General features: G+C 47.1%; 1 protein-coding gene across 2 annotated transcripts in view; it reads right to left on the bottom strand.

The window, feature by feature from the left end:
* Nucleotides 1–136: 136 nt before the first annotated feature.
* Nucleotides 137–18,562, bottom strand: part of acaca (acetyl-CoA carboxylase alpha) — a 49,848-nt gene continuing 31,422 nt past the window's right edge. For both annotated transcript variants that reach the window (XM_083697551.1, XM_083697552.1), the window contains exons 43-55: nt 18,381–18,501; nt 17,819–17,929; nt 14,290–14,433; nt 13,732–13,852; nt 11,090–11,186; nt 10,282–10,378; nt 10,012–10,147; nt 9,730–9,907; nt 8,938–9,050; nt 7,948–8,102; nt 3,664–3,834; nt 2,423–2,559; nt 137–2,056 (exon numbers count right to left, since the gene is read on the bottom strand). In XM_083697551.1, the coding sequence (XP_083553677.1) occupies nt 1,924–2,056; nt 2,423–2,559; nt 3,664–3,834; nt 7,948–8,102; nt 8,938–9,050; nt 9,730–9,907; nt 10,012–10,147; nt 10,282–10,378; nt 11,090–11,186; nt 13,732–13,852; nt 14,290–14,433; nt 17,819–17,929; nt 18,381–18,501 (1,714 nt within the window). In that variant the 3' untranslated portion in view covers nt 137–1,923. The remainder of the gene's footprint in view (nt 2,057–2,422; nt 2,560–3,663; nt 3,835–7,947; nt 8,103–8,937; nt 9,051–9,729; nt 9,908–10,011; nt 10,148–10,281; nt 10,379–11,089; nt 11,187–13,731; nt 13,853–14,289; nt 14,434–17,818; nt 17,930–18,380; nt 18,502–18,562) is intronic.

The following is an 18,562-nucleotide window of genomic DNA, read 5'->3' as shown; positions in this document are numbered from 1 at the left end:
GAATAAATAACTCAGATGCATTCAATTTGTACAGTTGAACTGCATTTTGTAGACAGGTTGGAGGCTATATAATATTCATATTGCCATACGTATGCATCATTTTACTCTACATTGAAAATACAAACATCAGACGGCCACAAGTTAAGACTTTATTAAATTTGGGGTTACCAGAGTTCATCACATTTGAACACATTCTCCTTCCTCATTCTTTACCTAAACAGCCAATCACTGTGTTAGTAACAGAACTACAAGCAATAACAGACAGACAGATAAGACAGACTTAAAACTAGCACTGTGCATGGAAGCCATCCGACATTGTCAATCCCTGCCAATTCAGCAAGGCAAAATTACATTTGACCTTTTAATTGAATCAAGTATTATGTTTAAAGTACATTGTTGAGGCTCTCCAGCGGACCTTGCCGCCATCACTTTGCCATTAAGAGACTGTCGTGCCCAGTTGTGGACATTACAGAAGACTACAGTACCCAGGTTCCATCCCTGTTAATCCTATATTCCACATTTAGCATACCCAAGTGGACAGTTCACACAATACTCTCATTTTCTCCTTGGAAAGTCGTCATTAATAATCAGATGTTTCATGTATAGGACGTCACAGATTAAAGTAACGTTAACATGCCAGCGAACTCGAAATTACAAAATAAAAAAATGTCACATCTGACATTATACTGTATGAATAAGTCCAGAGTGTAGTACCTAGTTCTGTTTAACATGATTGCCATTTAATAAATTAGTCACTTCAATGTTTAACATTATTTTTCTACATTTTAAAAATGAACAAACTATACAAACTCACACATTTAACAGTTCATTTTTGGTGGAAATAAGCCACAATAATTGTCAAAAATATACCCCATAGATCACCAAAATCATGGAAAGTGTGTGTGTGTGTATGTATGTCAAATTTGAAGAGCAAACTGCTAAATGGAAGCCGGATGCAACGTATGTGAAAGAAGAGAAAGGTGCATTCAAAGCTCTCTGTGTGTGTATGTGTGTATGTGTGTATGTATGTATGTGTATGTGTGTTCGCGTGCGTGTGTGTAACAGCTGTGGCTCTATCTGCTGGGGTTTTGTGTGACTGCGTCTGTGCGGTTTTGTTGTGTGGCTGACTGCCCATGGCTCACCCCAGGGTCACAGAGGGTGGGTAGGGTCTGAATGGGGCCCTCTCCCTGCACCCTGCCGGGCTCTTCTGTCCAACCCCCGAGGGCAACCCACTCACCCCCCCCCCCTCACAATGCCCCACCACGCTCCCAGTGTTTCATCATTCATTAAGTGCTTGCTCCAAAAGGTGTGCAAAACTCCCCATCATTAACCCTCCCAGCAATCTGGTGCCGTTTTATTGTCAAGATTTTCATCAAAACACTCAAACCCAACAAGCACCCTTTTATTTATAGAAAAAAAAGGAAAAAAAAAAAAGGAAAAAGAAAAAGAAAAAGAAAAAAAGTGCCCCCTCCCCTTCCTCCCCTATTCTTTTGTGGTATGCATTTTCCTGTGCAATAGGACAGAGACTCTTCATGATCACAGAGGTAATGAAGACTTGCCTCCATTTTTATCTAAGTTATCAAGTATATATTCATATTTCTGGTCTCTGCTTGTCTGTCATTCTTCAATTGCACTTACATACATATACATATATATAACCACTAACACGCATATGTAAGACATTTGTAAATGCATTACCCCGGACATCAGTCCCCGAACTCCCCATGTGTCCTCGACTCCCCCACCGTTAGAATCATTGCCAACAGTTTCATTAGTAACATCGCAGCCTCCGCAGGCGGCCATGTTGGCTCCTCCGGCCTCAGTTTCCAGCTCAGTTCCTCCGCAGGAGCGCCGCGAGCGTGGTGAGGTGCTCCTGTCTGAGTGGGGCGACGTGGGGCCAGGCTGGGGAGCGAGGACAAACCCCTATGTGGCGGTGGGGGTGGCGGCGTCCATGGAGGATAGGATGCGCACCACCTCGGCACGCTGGGTGGGCGAGATGTGCTGGGTCATGTACACGATGGAATCCATGGCAACCTCCGGGTTAGCTTGGACCAGGCTAGAGAGAGAGAGAGAGAGAGAGAGAGACCATGGGAGGGAGAGATGTTAGCATGATTGGGCAGATGCACTAGTAAACACACTGTTGAATTACAATATTATTATTATTAGTAGGTTACAATATTTTTGGGCAAATTGGTGCAAACACCTACATCAGTGGAGGGCTCATTGTAATGTATGGAATGCATTCTGTTCCATGCATTACAATGAGCCCATCCTCCTTCTACCTCCATTTACGTACATAGTTATGACCAGAGAATCTCCCTCTGTACAAACACAGACAGTATTGTAGCGCTGAGGTGGCTGATTAGTGGTCACGTACAGGCCGGTTCACACTGAGGTGGCTGTTATGAACAGCCTGTCTCACCTGCGGATCTGCTTGAGGATGTGGTCCCTGCGGATGTACTTGATGTTCTCATCTACCACAGACCTGGCCCCCTCCTCCTCAGCCAGCTGTTTCTCCAGCCACTCCACCACCTCCTCATTACTGTCCCACAGATAGGCCTGCAGAGAGAGGGAGAAAGAGGGAGGGGATAGGGGAGAGGGGGAGAGGGATAGAGGAAGAGAGAGAATAAATATATTCCAAAACATGAATTATGATTAGTCTAAAGTTTCGCCTGATTTGTAAAAAAAAAAAAAAAAAAAAAAAAAAAAATTAATAATAATGGTTTGTCCTGTGCAGGAGAATACTACAAACATTTCTTCTTCTAACCTTGTGCGTTTGAACCGGTACGTTTGAACCAAAATCAAGAAAGCGGTCCGAATAAATAAGAAAAAAAAAAAAACAATGTTCATATGTGAAGTCAAAGAGTCTGAGAGCTACAAAGCGGTGTGGACTGATGCCTTTTTGACTGGACCTGATAGAAGAAATCCATATTCATGAGTGGCGCCGTCTTCTGATCCCAAACAAAGGCGGGCTGGGGCTTAGGAAGATTGGGGGGGCGTTAATGGCCTCACGCCGTTTTAAGAGAGCTCCGGCTTGTAGTCCGCAAGAACATTTAATGCCCTTATTAATCATTTTTAATCCGTTTGCTTTTAATTAAGAAACAGCGTGTCGCCCTCCTATCTGCACGTGCCAGGGCTCAGATTAATTGTGGCTTAAGATAGCCGGCCCTGATTGGAGTAATGTATTAGGTAACAAGACGCCCGGCTTCTAAAGATACTCTCTCACATTACCTCAGGAGCGGGGCTGTTTCTAGTCACCCCTCCAGCAACACCCATCCCTGGTCTGGGAAGGACATCTCCCTTTGCATGTTGACGTCTCTACACCTATTATCACCTTGTATCACAATTGAATGTCGAATGTACTGGAATAGATTTTTAAACTATTGCTTGTAAAACGTTATATAAATGTTTTATAAAAGCATTATATAAATGTTGATATACTGTAAAAGATATATTGTGTATATAATATATAGTACAAGACGAATGACCAATGGAACCGCATGCAGATCAGATCGTCATGGTCAGACTGACAGTATCAATGCTGATTCTGACAAGGGCAGTGGTGGTTTTGGGGGGGATGGGGGGGATTTGGGGGAGGGTGAGAGGGATTTTGGGGGAGGGTGAGAGGGATTTTGGGGGGGACGGACAGACATGGATGCTCACCTTAACGGCTCCCTCGGCCTCTACAAACCAGCGGCGCAGCATGGCCTGGATCTGTCCGTCCGTCAGCTCGCTGTTGGCCACCTGGATCTTCCTCTTCACTGTGTCCTCCAGCAGCAGACGCCGCAGGCGCCAGTAGAAGAACTGCCGCGATGTCCGCCAGTCCAGGATGTCCTGATACACACACACACACACACACACACACACACACACACACACACACACACACACACACACACACACACACACACACACACACACACACACACACACACCTTTACTAGCCAATACATTTAGAATTGAGTGCTGAAGCCTGTCCAGTCTAAGTAAATTAATTTAATCTTGTTTCAAGTCAGTGTGTTGCTGGTAGTTTTGCTGTATTTTGCTGTGGCTATCCTGCCTTAAGCTCTGGACCTAGTTTCTGTTGAAAGCTATCTGTTTGAAGCCAATTGCTGTCAATGTCCAGTGGGAGGGCCTAAAACTATTCTGCAAGGTATTTAACTCCGGCTCACCTTGGACCAGGACTAATACATTTGGAATTGAGTGGTAAAACCTGTCTGGTCATTAACTGATCATTAGGTGGGAGGGGCTGCTACCCTGCTAGTCATCAGCAATTACAGAATCTGCATTTCTATCTTGACAGTCATAGAGCGATAGCCACTGCGACAGCCTCCTGACACGAAGACGAAGGAGTCAATCTGTGGAGTCCATCGAGGAAGGCCTGAGAGGAAGACCAAACTACTAAAGTATTTTTATTCTATTAGTTTCTATTTTCACTACTCTGAGTATATTGAGCGCTACCTACATATTGTATTACCCACAAACCCTCTCTCTATACCGGCAAATATCACAATATGCTTTCTCCCCATTCCTGTTATTTCATCCCTCAGGAGGACACATCAAAGCTACACCTCCCTTCGCAACCATTCCAATCTAATCTACCCACTCAACTGACCACGATCTCACTGTCATGAGAGGACTTTGGAACTGCCAGTCAGTGGTCCGGAAAGCAGAGGCTATCTCAGCTTACGCCTGCTTTAAGTCCCTCCACTACCTTGCCCTCACAGAGACATAGATTACACTGGAAAACACAGCTACTCTGGCAGCCCTCTCTGATGCCTACTCCTTTTCTCATTCCCCTAGACTTTGTGGTCAAGGGGGAGGCACAGGACTCCTCATCTCACCTAAGTGGTCACATAATGCCCTTCCCCTGTCACACCTGTCCATATCCACCTTCGAATTCCACGCTGTTTCTGTCACCTCCCCTGTCAAACTTCACATTGTCGTTATCTATCATCCAGGTCAGCTTGGCCACTTCTTAGATGAGATGGATGTCCTTCTCAGCTTCTTCCCTGAGGATGGTACACCGCTCTCACTACTGGGTGACTTCAGCATCCAGTCAGAGAAGCTTCACTCGTCTGGAGTATTTTACCTTCTCTCCTCCTTTGGCCTTACCCTGTCTCACTCTCCTCCGACTCATAAAGCAAGGGCAGGGCAATCAGCTCGACCTCGTCTTCACCAGATCCTCCCATACCTCCAACCTCACTGTTACCCCTCTTCCAGTTTTTGTATCCTTCTTCCTTCCCCTCAAATCCACCCCCTCCCAGTCAGTCTCTACCCACACTGTATCCTCTCGTCACAACCTGCGTACCCTCTCCCTTACCCCTCTCTTCCTCTGTCTTATTCTCCCTACCCTCTGTGGAATCCTTCTCCCTTCTATCCACTGATGCAGCCTCCTCCACCCTCCTGTCCACTCTTTCCTCATCCTTCGACTCTCTCTGTCCACTGACCTCAAGGCCAGCACGATCCTTTCTACACGCTCCTTGGCTGTCTGAATCCCTGCAAGCTTGTAGAATAGGGCTCCGGGCAGCTGTGAGGAAATGGGAGAAAAACCGGCCTCTCTGATGACCTAAAACCTTATCTCTCTCTCCTCCTCAACTACACCTCATCTGCATCAGCTGCTAAAGCTTCTTACTACCATTCCAAAATTCAATCCTCGGCCTCTGACCCAAGGAAACTGTTCTCCACATTTTCCTCACTCCTCAACCCACCTCCTCCCTCTCCTCCCTGTCTGCGGATGACTTTGTCACCTACTTTAAAAAGAAGGTTGATGACATAAGCAGCTCTTTCTCTCTACCTCTCACCAACACTGCTACCTCTCCTCCCAAACCCACTGCGCTACACTCGGTCTCTGGTTTATCAGCTTTTCCCTGCCTCTCCCCTGATATGCTAAAACTGGTCACATCCAAGCGGGCAACCACCTGCCTCCTCGATCCTATCCCCTCCCCCTTTCTCCAAAGACCTCCTTCCATTCCTTACCACCATAAGCAATTCCTCTCTATCCACAGGATCTGTCCCAGCTGCCTTTAAGACAGCCAGAGTCAAGCCTCTTCTCAAGAAACCAACTTTTGACCTATCTGCTGTCCATAACTACAGACCGGTATCCCTTCTCTCCTTCTTATCTAAAACCCTTGAACGTGCTGTCTCTAACCAACTGTCTCACTACCTCCTTTAGAGCAACATCCTTGACCATCACCAATCCGGCTTTAAGGCTGGGCAATCTACTGAGACTGCTCTCCTTGCTGTCGCGGAGGCCCTCCACTCTGCTCGAGCTTCTCCATCACAGTAGAGAACTCTACTGTGACCTCCTCCCAGACAGCCAAAAACCTTGGGGTTATCCTTGACAACCACTTATCCTGTGTGGCAAACATCACAGCGACAGCACGCTCCTATAGATTCTTCCTCTACAACATCAGAAGGATACATCTATTCCTCACCAGACAAGCAGCACAAATCTTGGTCCAGACACTTGTGATCTCTAGCCTTGACTACTACAATGTAATGATGGCTGGGCTCCCCACCTCCGCCATCAGGCCTCTGCAGGTCATCCAGAATGCTGCCGCCCGTCTGGTGTTCAATCTCCCCAAATTCTCCCATGTCACCCTCTTCTTCGCACCCTTCACTTGCTCCCGGTAGCAGCACGCATCAGATTCAAGACCCTGGTGCTCGCCTACCGGGCGGCAAAGGGAACAGCCCCTCCCTATTTGCAAGCGATGGTCAGCCCCCAAACCCCTGCCCGATCACTCCACTCTTCCACCTCGGCTGGCTGCCTGGCACTGCCGCCTCTACGTTGATGCAGCAGTCACACTACTCGGTGATGGCTTTTCACTGTCCTGGCGCCCCGCTGGTTGAACGAGCTTCCCACTGCTGTCAGGACTGCAGAGTCACTACCTATCTTCCCCTGTAGATTGAAGACCCATCTCTTCAGGCTACATCTTAACTGTCTCTCCTAAAGACCTCTTCATTCCACCTACCCCCATGTACAGGTTTCTCTACTGTAAATAAATTACTAACAATAATAAAAAAAAGAAGCATTGTGACTGCCAATAGCCCCTGGTCCTAGCATCGATAATTTTTTCTTATGATGACTGATGGATAGATGATTCACTGACTTAGACAAATGTATTTCTTGTAAGTCGCTTTGGATAAAGGTGTCTGCTAAATGCCATAAATGTAAATGTAAACCATACTAACACTTACATTTCAAATAAAAAATCCAATGTTACTATGTTGAGATATTCTTGGTCACCACTTCAGTCATACGTCTTCCAATACCTGGCATTATTAAATTTACATACTATTATTATTATTTTTTTGGAACTGAATAAAGTATTCTATTTTTACGAGGTGTGTGTGTGTGTGACTAGATACTCAAGAGCTGCTCCTGCTCTTGGTGTTCTACAGAGCTGCCATGCATCCATCAGATTCTTGCTGTTCCTTTTGAGGGCGTCAGAGATTTTTATCTCTTACAGAAATACTTAAAAACTGCCCCGACTGCTTTTCTCTCATAAAGCAGGCTTTTGTTCATGCGTGTGCACGTGTGTATGCATGTGCGCACGTGTGTGCACGTGTTGTGTGTGTGAGAGTGAGAGAGAGAGAGGACAGAGTGAGACTGGAATCCAGCCCGGGGCTGTTCCGTGCTTGCTGAGGTGATGGACCAGGTCATCAGAAGGTAATTATGAAGACGTGTCTAACAGCCTGAGTGAGATTGGAACACTCTCTGTTTCCGTAGGCATCTCTACCGCCACAGCCACAGTTCCCCTGGGTTTTTCCGCCGGCTGGGTGACTCACACACACACACACCACACACAGACAGTTCTGTGTGTACGGTCTATGGAATGATACCATCAAAAGCACCGCTCATCCTAAGAAAACACTTGGTATGAGGTGTTCTGATACGATCTGCGTTTCGATCATGAGCGTGACGCCATGGACGGTGACACTCACCGTGATGACGCCCTTCTCCTGCATCCGGCCGGGCGTGTCGTGGAGGTCGGCGAACTGCACGGCCACCTGGTGGTAGATGGGTAGGAGGAACTCCTCGCGCTCCTTCAGCTTCGTCTCCAGCTCCTTCCTGTCTGCCTGGCCCAGCTCTGGGGTGCCTGAGGGGGGGGGGGGGGGGACCACAACGTTATTATCATTCATCGATCAATCTTACTATTAGTCTAACCTTCTCTCATCACCTTTAATCATCTCTATCTATCTATCTATAGACCAAACCATCTTTTAACTTTATCAACTACCAAAATCAGACTTTGCAAGCCCACAAAGTTTCTTCTGAAACTTCTTTTTCTAGTTATAACACCATAACACCAAGTTATGAGATATGGTGCTAGCCAGCTACATGACTGTAATCAGAATGACATTCTGAATTGCGGCAATAGGACAGTGTCAGTGTTTGGAGTTCATTAACACGGTTGGTTCAGAGTGAGTGACAGTGGGAGGGTTTCGGAGCAGGGCTGCTGAGCTTCCACTGGCACCGGGTTTGGTCTTTACGGAGTGTGTGGAGGAGAGCAGGGCTGAGCTCTCAGTAACAGTGTTTTGGTTCAGAGTTCTTCAGAACCCCTGGCTGCTGTCAGCCGTGATTGATTTCTGTCAGAGCCAATCGGTCAGCCCCCCCTCCCCCCACACACACACCTCCCCCCCACCTCCCCCCTATAGGCCCGGCGCTGGCCCATGGCTCCTGTGAGCCAAGAGGAAAAATCTATAGGGGCGGGCAGCAGAGACGAGACGGGCGGCTGATTGATCTGGAACCGCTGTGATTGACACATCTCCCCGGGGAGCGGAGCAGGGACGATACAATCACCCTCAGATAAAGAACAGGAGTGACAGGGAATTACAGCCCACGTGCCCCCAACCAGATATATTACCATCCCTCACAAGAGAGGGAGGGAGGGAGGGGAGAGAAGGGGGGTGGTAGCGAGAGAGAAAACTCACCCAGTTTCTCTGCCAGGCCCAAGTAGACAGGGTCCACACGTCTCATGGTCTTCACCAGGTCCTTCCTCCTAAACTTGATCTCTACCGTCCCTTCTGGCTCCAACACTCCACCCCTAGAGACCACAGAGAGGGAGTTAGAGTAGAGGAACTCGTCAACACTCACCATCACTGACCGCAACAGTCTTTTTTTTCCATTTACAGTAGCAGACGCTTTTGTCCAAAGCGACTTACAATACGTACATTTGTCTAAAGTAAGTGAATCAACTATACTATCACAGTCATTGTAAGTTAAGTCAAGAGTCATACATGACCTGGGCCCACTATTGAGTAAAGACATTGAAAACCAAGAAGCACAAAAAAAAAAAAAAAAAAAAAAAAAAATATATATATATATTATTATTATTTATTTTTTATTTTTTTTACAAATAATAATATATAATAATTTTTCAACAGAAAAACAATCCTAACAGTGACTCTCCAGCAGAATTGATTTATTTATCCCTTATTCAACCAGGTAAGTTGACTGAGAACATATTCTCATTTGGGGAAGAGTTGCCAGGAAGAGGAGAGGGGATGGGATGAATGAGCCAATTGGAAAGTAGGGGACCATTAGGTAGCCATGATAGTGTGAGGGCCAGATTGGGGATTCAGCCAGGACACAGGCGTTAGCACGCCTACCCTTGAGGATAAGTGCCATGGGATATTTAACTGCTCTGCAGTGGCGACCTCTGTTTAACGTCGCATCCGAAGGACAGTGTGGGCCGTGGTCTGTGTGTGTCAAGAGGAACTCACCGGCTGTCCTTGTCGGCGTACATCTCCATGTGGCGGGGGTTGATGGTGGGGTCTATGACCACCCAGGACCCTCCTCTCAGCTCCGCCTGAGGAGGGATGTACACCAACACTGGCTGGCGGTACTCTCTCAGTCCATCCACGATGTACGCCCCGAACTTCAGCACCTGGTCGTACATGTCTGAGAGAGGCGGGTGGAGAGGATTTTTTTCCCATGTTAAGACACTGGACACACAGACAGACAGACACACAGACAGACACACATACACACTGATTCTGTGGTACCTTTCATGCCTCCAGAGAAGCCCCTCCAGTTGGCGAAGACCATGAGTGGGAGACCCTCTCGGTTCAGGTCTTTGATGGCCTGGGCCGTCTTGAAGGCAGAGTCAGGGAACCACACCTGGCCTGCCTGCTGGATGATCTGAGGATGTGACACAGCAGAGAGTTAATGGTCAGTGTGTGTGTGTGTGTGTGTGTATATATACAGTGTGTGAGAGAGAGAGAGAGAGAGTGTGAGAGTGTGTGTGTACGTGTACACAGGATGCATTTTAGTACCTTGGCCTCAGAGTCCAGGTTGGCTGGGTCAGCTGGGATGGACAGCTCCACCGATCTGGTTTCCACGGCAACCACTCCAGTAGGGATCCCACCCAGCCTGAGACCAGACACGGGGGGGGGGGGGTCAGTCATCAATGGGACAAGAACACACAACAGTGGCACCGCTGGGGGGGATGGCAGGTCAGGGGTCAAGTAGGTCAATAGGTGGGGTTACAGGCTAAAGGATTTTCCACACTGGACAATGTGGATGGACCGGTATTACCACGTTGTAGTATAGAGGAATGACTACAATCATATGGGTTCTCTAACGGTATTCTTCAAACCTGAAGCCACATCATCAGTTTGACATCGCTATGGACTGTGGGCCCTTGAGGCTCTGAAGGCATTCAATATATCATAATAATTAATGACCAAAAACAACGTTTTAAGGGAGACGCTTTCAATATGTGTTCCTGTCTGTAAACATTTTGTGTTATATCAAGCTCATTGCCACAAAGATTACCGGAATTATCCATAGATCGTGTAAAGGTTTCCTTGACCTGTTTTATCAAATCACTGTGTAACAAAGAAGAAACATGCTCTGTAAATCTTTCCTTAAAACAACCTAGCACTTTTCCCGATCATTGGATAGACATCACTTCTCTGTCAAGTAGGCTAATCATGTCTGTGTAGCCATAGTGTTTATATGTGTGTCTGTTTCACAATAAGTCTGGTTGTGTTTCAATTAGAATATTTAGGCTTAAGTTATTATTATTAACATTATTATATGAACATGATAGGCTGTGCCTGTGTGGATACATCTTCTCACCTGGCTCTGCCCACCACCACGCTCTGAGCCCACGGCTGCATGATCTCCATGAAGGAGCCGTGGTCAAAGAAACCACTCTGCCACGGACCCTTAGGGGCTGGAGGGAGGGAGGGATAGAGGGAGGGAGAGAGAGAGAGAGAGGGGAGTTGGCATCAGCAAAAAGATTTAGATAGAAGGGGGGAAGAAAAGAGAGAGACCAAGAGAGATGGAGTGTGAATGAAAGGAAAAATCATCAAACGTTGCAGTTTCAAGACTGTTTTGACACAGTAAACATTCACATCTGTTCATTGTTCTACTAGGTAGAGGCTGTATTTATATATATATATATATATATATATATATATATATATATATTAATGCAAATATCTAATCAGCCAATCACATGGCAGCAACTCAATGCATTTAGGCATGTAGACATGGTCAAGACGACCTGCTGAAGTTCAAACCGAGCATCAGAATGGGGAAGAAAGGTGATTTAAGTGACTTTGAACGTGGCATGGTTGTTGGTGCCAGACGGGCTGGTCTGAGTATTTCAGAAACTGCTGATCCACTGGGATTTTCACGCACAACCATCTCTAGGGTTTACAGAGAATGGTCCGAAAAAGAGAAAATATCCAGTGAGCGGCAGTTCTCTGGGTGAGTGCCTTGTTGATGCCAGAGGTCAGAGGAAAATGGCCAGACTAGTTTTGAGATGATAGAAAGGCAACAGTAACTCAAATAACCACTTGTTACAACCAAGGTATGCAGAAGACCATCTCTGAACGCACAACACATCGAACCTTGAAGCAGATGGGCTACAGCAGCAGAAGACCACACCGGGTGCCACTCCTGTCAGCTAAGAACAGGAAACTGAAGCTACAATTCGCACGGGCTCACCAAAATTGAACAATAGAAGATTGGAAAAACATTGCCTGGTCTGATGAGTCTCGATTTCTGCTGCGACATTCAGATGGTAGGGTCAGAATTTGGCGTAAACAACATGAAAGCATGGATCCATCCTGCCTTGTATCAACGGTTCAGGCTGCTGGTGGTGGTGTAATGGTGTGGGGGATATTTTCGTGGCACACTTAGTACCAATTGAGCATTGTTTAAACGCCACAGCCTACCTGAGTATTGTTGCTGACAATGTCCATCCCTTTATGACCACAGTGTACCCATCTTCTGATGGCTACTTCCAGCAGCATAATGCACCATTTTCACAAAGCAAAAGTCGTCTCAAACTGTTTTTATGAACATGACAATGAGTTCAGTGTTCTTCAGTGGCCTTCCCAGTCATCGGATATGAATCATTGGAACACCTTTGGTATGTGGTAGAACAGGAGATTCACAGCTTGAAAGTGTACCTGAAAAATCTGCAGGAATTGCATGATGTCATCATGGACCAGAATCTCAAAGGAATGTTTCCAACATCTTGTGGAAGAACTGAGGCTATTTTGAGAGCAAAGGCAGGCCCTACCCAGTATTAGTATAGTGTTCCTAATAAAGTGTTCAGTGAGTGTATGTATATCTATATCTATCTATCTATATATATCTATATCTATATATCTATATATCTATATATCTATATATATATATATATAAATATAATTTCTTTCCCAGAAGTCTGTGATCTTTGCAGGGCCCCATGACGGATGAGTGTGTAAAGAGCCTCCCTCGGTTCCTCTGCTGCTGCTGCCAGCAGAGTGAGAGAGACAGGGCTAGTCTAAGAGGTTACCATTCAATTAAGCTGCCCCACTCATCACAACTGAAGACATGGACTGCCCTCCCCACCTCCCTCCACCCCCCCGCCCCGCCCCACCCCCCCCCCCCACACACACACCCACCCCACACCCCAATCTCTCCCCCTGCCCCAAAGTTGTAATTACACTGATATGGAATCTGCTCTGGCCTGACCCTCCCGTGTAAAACATGAGCCATCCATTCCACTGCTATCGCTTCATGCACACAGCTCCATGACGCCCTGGGTTGGCTGTGTGTCTCTCTGAGTGTCTGGATGAGGGATTTCCCCCCCTCCAGCCCCCATCGCTACAGTCATGAATTAGCTTAGCCTCTGACCCCCAGGGGATATCTGCCTCCAATGATCACACCGCAAATCTGCACGTCTACCTTTAAATGACACACTCACTAAATTGAAGTATGGGGGGATGGGGGGGGGAGGAGGAGGGGGGGGGGCTGCTGTTTCACACATGCTGATGCAGCTCTTTATGTGAGGCTGGAGGAGAGAGATGAAGACACGACTGTCTGGAAAGTGACTGATTATTTTTTTAGAAAGATAGAAATATAAAGAATCTTTATTGCACAGCGACGGGAAAGACTGGATAGGTTGCATCGAATTGTGTTTTTACGGTGAATTACGGCATTCGGCACTTGGCGACCGATACTATGTTTTTCTAATGTACGTTGAGTCAAGAGTGTTTGTTTTTCTTCATTGGATACTGAATAAATATGAATTAATACGCCGATGCTTATGACAAATGCAGGTGGGACTAGAAGAAGCCTGTAGCTGGATCTCTCTGGGCAGGTAGGAGAGAGACTAGAAGAGAGGCCTGTAGCTGGATCTCTCTGGGCAGGTAGGAGAGAGACTAGAAGAGAGGCCTGTAGCTAGATCTCTCTGGGCAGGTAGGAGAGGGGAGCAGACTCACTCTGGCTGGGCCGTCCTGACAGCATCCAGCGAGGGTCGTAGGGTGCCTTGGTGGGCACAAATTCCACCGGCCGGTCGATGGGGTCCTTAGCTTTGAGAATGGGCCCCGGACTGGAAGAGCACTGAGAGGGGGCAAAGACAAGAACCTTAAAATCCCCCTTTTCACAACAGTATAACACATGAACACAGAGTTGAATACACAAAAACCCCACACAATTGTTTTCTCTCCTTTACCTAGCACAGGGACTACTTTGAGCACGTATTCTTATAGACAGTCTTACGTGTGACGATTGTGTGATGTATAGGTGTGTCACTTACTTTAAGTGAATGTACTTATTGTAAGACGCTCTTTTAGTCATTTGCGTCTGCTAAAAGACGCGAATGACTAAAAAAAAAAAAAAGGGAAAAATATCTATCTATTTTCACACTGAAGCTGTGGCAGCTATGCGTACATGACACTGCTGACCTTCTGTCACAATATGTGGGCATATTCCAGAGGTTAGATTCCCAGTTCCAGTGGAACAAATATAGCTGATGAGGAGCGGCTGGTGATGTTTACCTTGGGCATGTAGGACAGCCACTGCAGCAGGGTGAAGACTCCCTCAAAGTCGTCACACACGGTGCTGTGGGTCACGCCGTTGTTGTGCATGATCTGTACTCCGCCCAGCTGGTTATTAGACGTGTACACCTCTCTGCCCAGCACCTGTGGAAAGATCAAGAGACAGAATAAATGTCATCTCCTCTCTTTTTTTTTTTTTTTTCCATTGGAGACCTCTTCTTTCGTCACATTCCACCAAACCAAACCATTTCAAGTCGATTCATCACTCGAGAGACTGCATCACCAAGCATGACATGTATATACGCCATACAGTTTACAATGCTTCTCAAGAAACCCATGATTCCCCTCCCTGTAGGTATAGTCTCTGCCCCTCAGAGGACATTATGTGTGTGTGTGTGTGTGTGTTTGTGCTAATCCAGTCATAATGGCTGCCTGGCGTCGTGGCTGAGGATGGAGGATGGTGTCAGTAGGCCCTCTGGTCCCTGGGGCTGCCGATCAATAGGATCCCACACACAGACACAGATATGCCGGTGGGGACAGGGACCCTGCCGCTCTGTGGCCCGCGAGGGCCAGTCGATACTGTCAATGGGTGGCCAGGGATCTGTGTATCAGGGCGGTCACGGGGGGGTGGGGGGGTGGACAGGGGTGCCAGACTACCCCCCCCCCCCAGGGGTTGTTTGTAACCTCCAGAGTGAATGAATACATGAGGTTTCTCCTCCCTGACACTCTTATTCACCCACACTATCGACAGGCACTGTGACAAAGAGCTGCCCCGCACACTGCCTCACCACCCGTTTCTGAGAACTGTATATGTGTGTGTGTGTGTGTGTGTGTGTATGTATTGGTTTATCGTGCGTCTCCCCGGCTGTGAGAGGCTAATGAAGGATGGCACGGAGGCCACTGAACTCATTTTGGCGTCCAAACTGCTCCTGTGACCGCCCCCCCCCCCTCCCGGACCCATTAACCTCCCCCCCTACCCTCCCCCCCAATCCCGGCACACCAGAGGCTGGGCGGCCGCGCGTGGGGAGGGGGGGGGGGCGGGACACACAGCTCCGTAAAACACGGAGAGGGGGCTCGTCGCTCACTCGTGGCTTTCACCTCTTCGGCCATCATTTACTTTCTTTATTACCATTAATGGTTATGTCCCTGGCTACAAATCTGGGGCGCTCTCCTAAAGCTGTCAGGCCAGCCTGCGGGCCCCAGGAAGCATTGCAGTCACCTTGACAGGCAGACGCAGAGGCCCCTGTGCCACCGGGCTGAGCCGGGTTCATTAAGATTCCACAGGATCGAGGGGAGGGGGGGGAGAGGGGGAGAGAGAGAGAGAGAGAGAGAGAGAGAAGAAATAGGGAGTAGACGGAAGAAAGAGGGGAGGAGAGGGAAGAGAGGATGGGGAGAGAGGAGGAAACGGCTCACTGGGGTATATGGGCCAGTACTGTAGTTACTATCCAGTCACCATACAAATGTGAGAAAGATTGCCACCAGCAGATGAAATGACAGTAGGCTTCCCTCTTCTTTGGTTAACGACCTACTATGAGGACATGGTGTGGATGAGATAACAGTGAATCTCTGTCCAGTGTCCCTGTCATACGTCACTGTGGAATGAACCTAACCCCGATCGTAAATGGACAAATTCACTATTCATAAGGATAGCAGTATAATCCCCACACATATACAACCTAATCCTGCCTATGACCACCAAGTCCCTGTTCTGTAACGCACGCACGCACGCACGCACGCACGCACGCACGCACGCACGGTTCCAGCAAAAACCTGCAAATCGAAACGTGAGTGTTGTTGTGTTTTCTCATGCGGCGATTTGTCATGTAATTTGGAATGGAGTCATGTTAATGCACTGACAGAGAGGAGAGATGGAGGGGGTGCTAGTGGGGGACACAGAGAGAGAGAGAAAACAATCTGCCTCAGCAAAACTTTCCATTCTGATTGGAGACAAATGATATGGGTGTCCTTCTCTCTCTCTCCCTCTCTCTCTCTCTCTCTCCCCTCCCGAGCTGCAGCCTCAGGCACCACGCTATATCTATGCAAATAACAACTTCACGCTTCCCTTTCTATTATTCCACGAGGAGCTGCAAGGGGGAGGGGGTGTATGTGTATGTGTGTGTGTGTGTGTGTGTGTGTGTGTGTGTGTGTGTGTGGGGGGGGGGGGGTAGGGGGGAATGGCTGAGGGGGGAGGGGGGGGGGGGGTAGGGGGGGGTTTCAACCACAGAACGAGAAAAGGGCCTGATCACTGAGGTGGAAAATATGTACACGGAGAGTGAGAGAGAAAATACAAGATCACAAAACACCATTATAATTTGTATTCTCTGATTTAGACATGATGCCATCTTCCTCCTGTCTCCTAGTTCAGAGTGGGCTGTCTTATCCATTGTACATGCACGTACGCACGCACGCAGAGTGTCTGTGCTCTTCCCAAAATTAACTACTACAAAAGAAAAAGAAAAACACAACCGACTAATACATATTAATAGTGAAATTCCACATTAAAATGCAGATGCGTTAATTGCATGAACTAAGGACAATCTATTTGGGTCACAGCCGAAGGAGCACAGTGCAGAAGCTCACATTAACATCTCGCTGTCTACTGTCTTTTATATAAAAAAATAAAAATAAAAATAAAATAATAAAAAAACACAGGACAATCAAAAGAGAATTAAAATGACCTTCACCCTATCCGTATCTTAAATGGTTATTATAATAAAACATACTGTTGTTGTTGGTGCATGGTGGGGTGAACAGCTGACTGAGGAAAAGCCATGCTCCACTCTCAAAACAAATGAAAAGTCAGCGTCTTTGAACGTTGTAGCCTAGGATCCAATATGCACACAATACAGCCAGCACTCTTTTTTATTATTATTATAATTCTAATTATTTTTAAGTAATAGTTTAATACATGCTACAGGGGGCCAATGACGACCCATGTACTTCCCGTGTCCACTTTCAAATTCCTTTGCGAATTTTGGCATTGTATCAGTGGCGATTTCTAACATTTGAAAGCAACAACTTCCCAGATGAATAACTGATTTGTTATGACTTGTATTCTTGAAGAGCGATCGTTTTAAAGCGGTAAAGTTACGAGACCGTGTTCGAAAAGGTTTTTTTTTTTTCTTTTTCTTTGCTACTGGCAAAGAGATACTGGCTAGAAAAACCATTAGTGACGTCCTGTAAGCATACGTTGAACATTGAATTTAGAAAAAAAAATCCAGACGGAGAAAAATGAATGTGGGACGTTCCACTTGTGTGTGGATCCAGAAGTGACGACACACCTCGGTACTCAGTATGCAAGAGGAACCACTGAAACACTAGGCATACATCCTGACACAATAACTCAGTGAGAGTTCCATGTCTATGAGCATTGAGCCAGGTCAGGTCAGGTCAGGTCAGGTCAGGTCAGGTCAGGTCAGGTCAGCTCAGCTCAGCCCAGCCTGTGCTGGATCAGATGTTATACCCAGTACAACACAGGCCCGCTCGGTTCGGCTGTGCAGTGTAAGTGAAGCCCATGTTGGGCTCTTACCTTGTTGAGAGCTCCAGCCCCAGTGAGGATGATGTGGGAGTTCTCCACCTGGATGGTCCTCTGGCCCAGCCTCACCAGGTAGGCCCCGATCCCTATGGCTCGACACGTCACCTGGACAGGGAACAGGAGACAGCCTGCTTAGGAATCCATGTGTGTTTTTGTATTGTAATGTATTGTAGTGTCGTGTATTGTACTATATTGTAGTGTATTGTACTGTATTGCAGTGTAGTGCGTCTGTTTTGTGAAATACCCTGCAAGGATTCTGTCCAGTAGACAGAAAATAACAATAAAAACATTGAAAAGGAATCCAAATGCACGCAAATTGCTATGCAGGCTAAAGCTGGTCTTGCGTCAATTCTATGGGTTTTACTGTACATTTATACTGTTCTTGGCAGTGTTTCTCTTGGCAGTGTTTCTCTTGGCAGTGTTTCCCAGAGTGTGCATTTAGATCCTTTTAAGTAGCCCATTTCTATGATTGTTTGTGTGTGCCTGTGTGTGGGTGTGTGTGTGGGTCTGTGTGTGCGTGGGGTCGCACATGTCTCTGCGTCCAGTGTGTGCGTACCAGGTTCATGGTGATGACCTCCTCGTAGGCCAGAGAGGACTCTCCGGCGATCATCCCAGAGCCCTTCAGATTCTCCACCCCCAGCCCCTCCTCCTTTCCAATGATGTCAGTGATCTTGTACCTGCAGAGGAAAACAGCTCAGTCAGACACACACACACACACACACACCACTTCTTCACCTT

Source organism: Argentina silus (assembly GCF_951799395.1).
Source record: "Argentina silus genome assembly, chromosome: 2".
NCBI lineage: Eukaryota > Metazoa > Chordata > Actinopteri > Argentiniformes > Argentinidae > Argentina > Argentina silus.
This window is presented reverse-complemented; position numbering and strand designations above follow the sequence as displayed.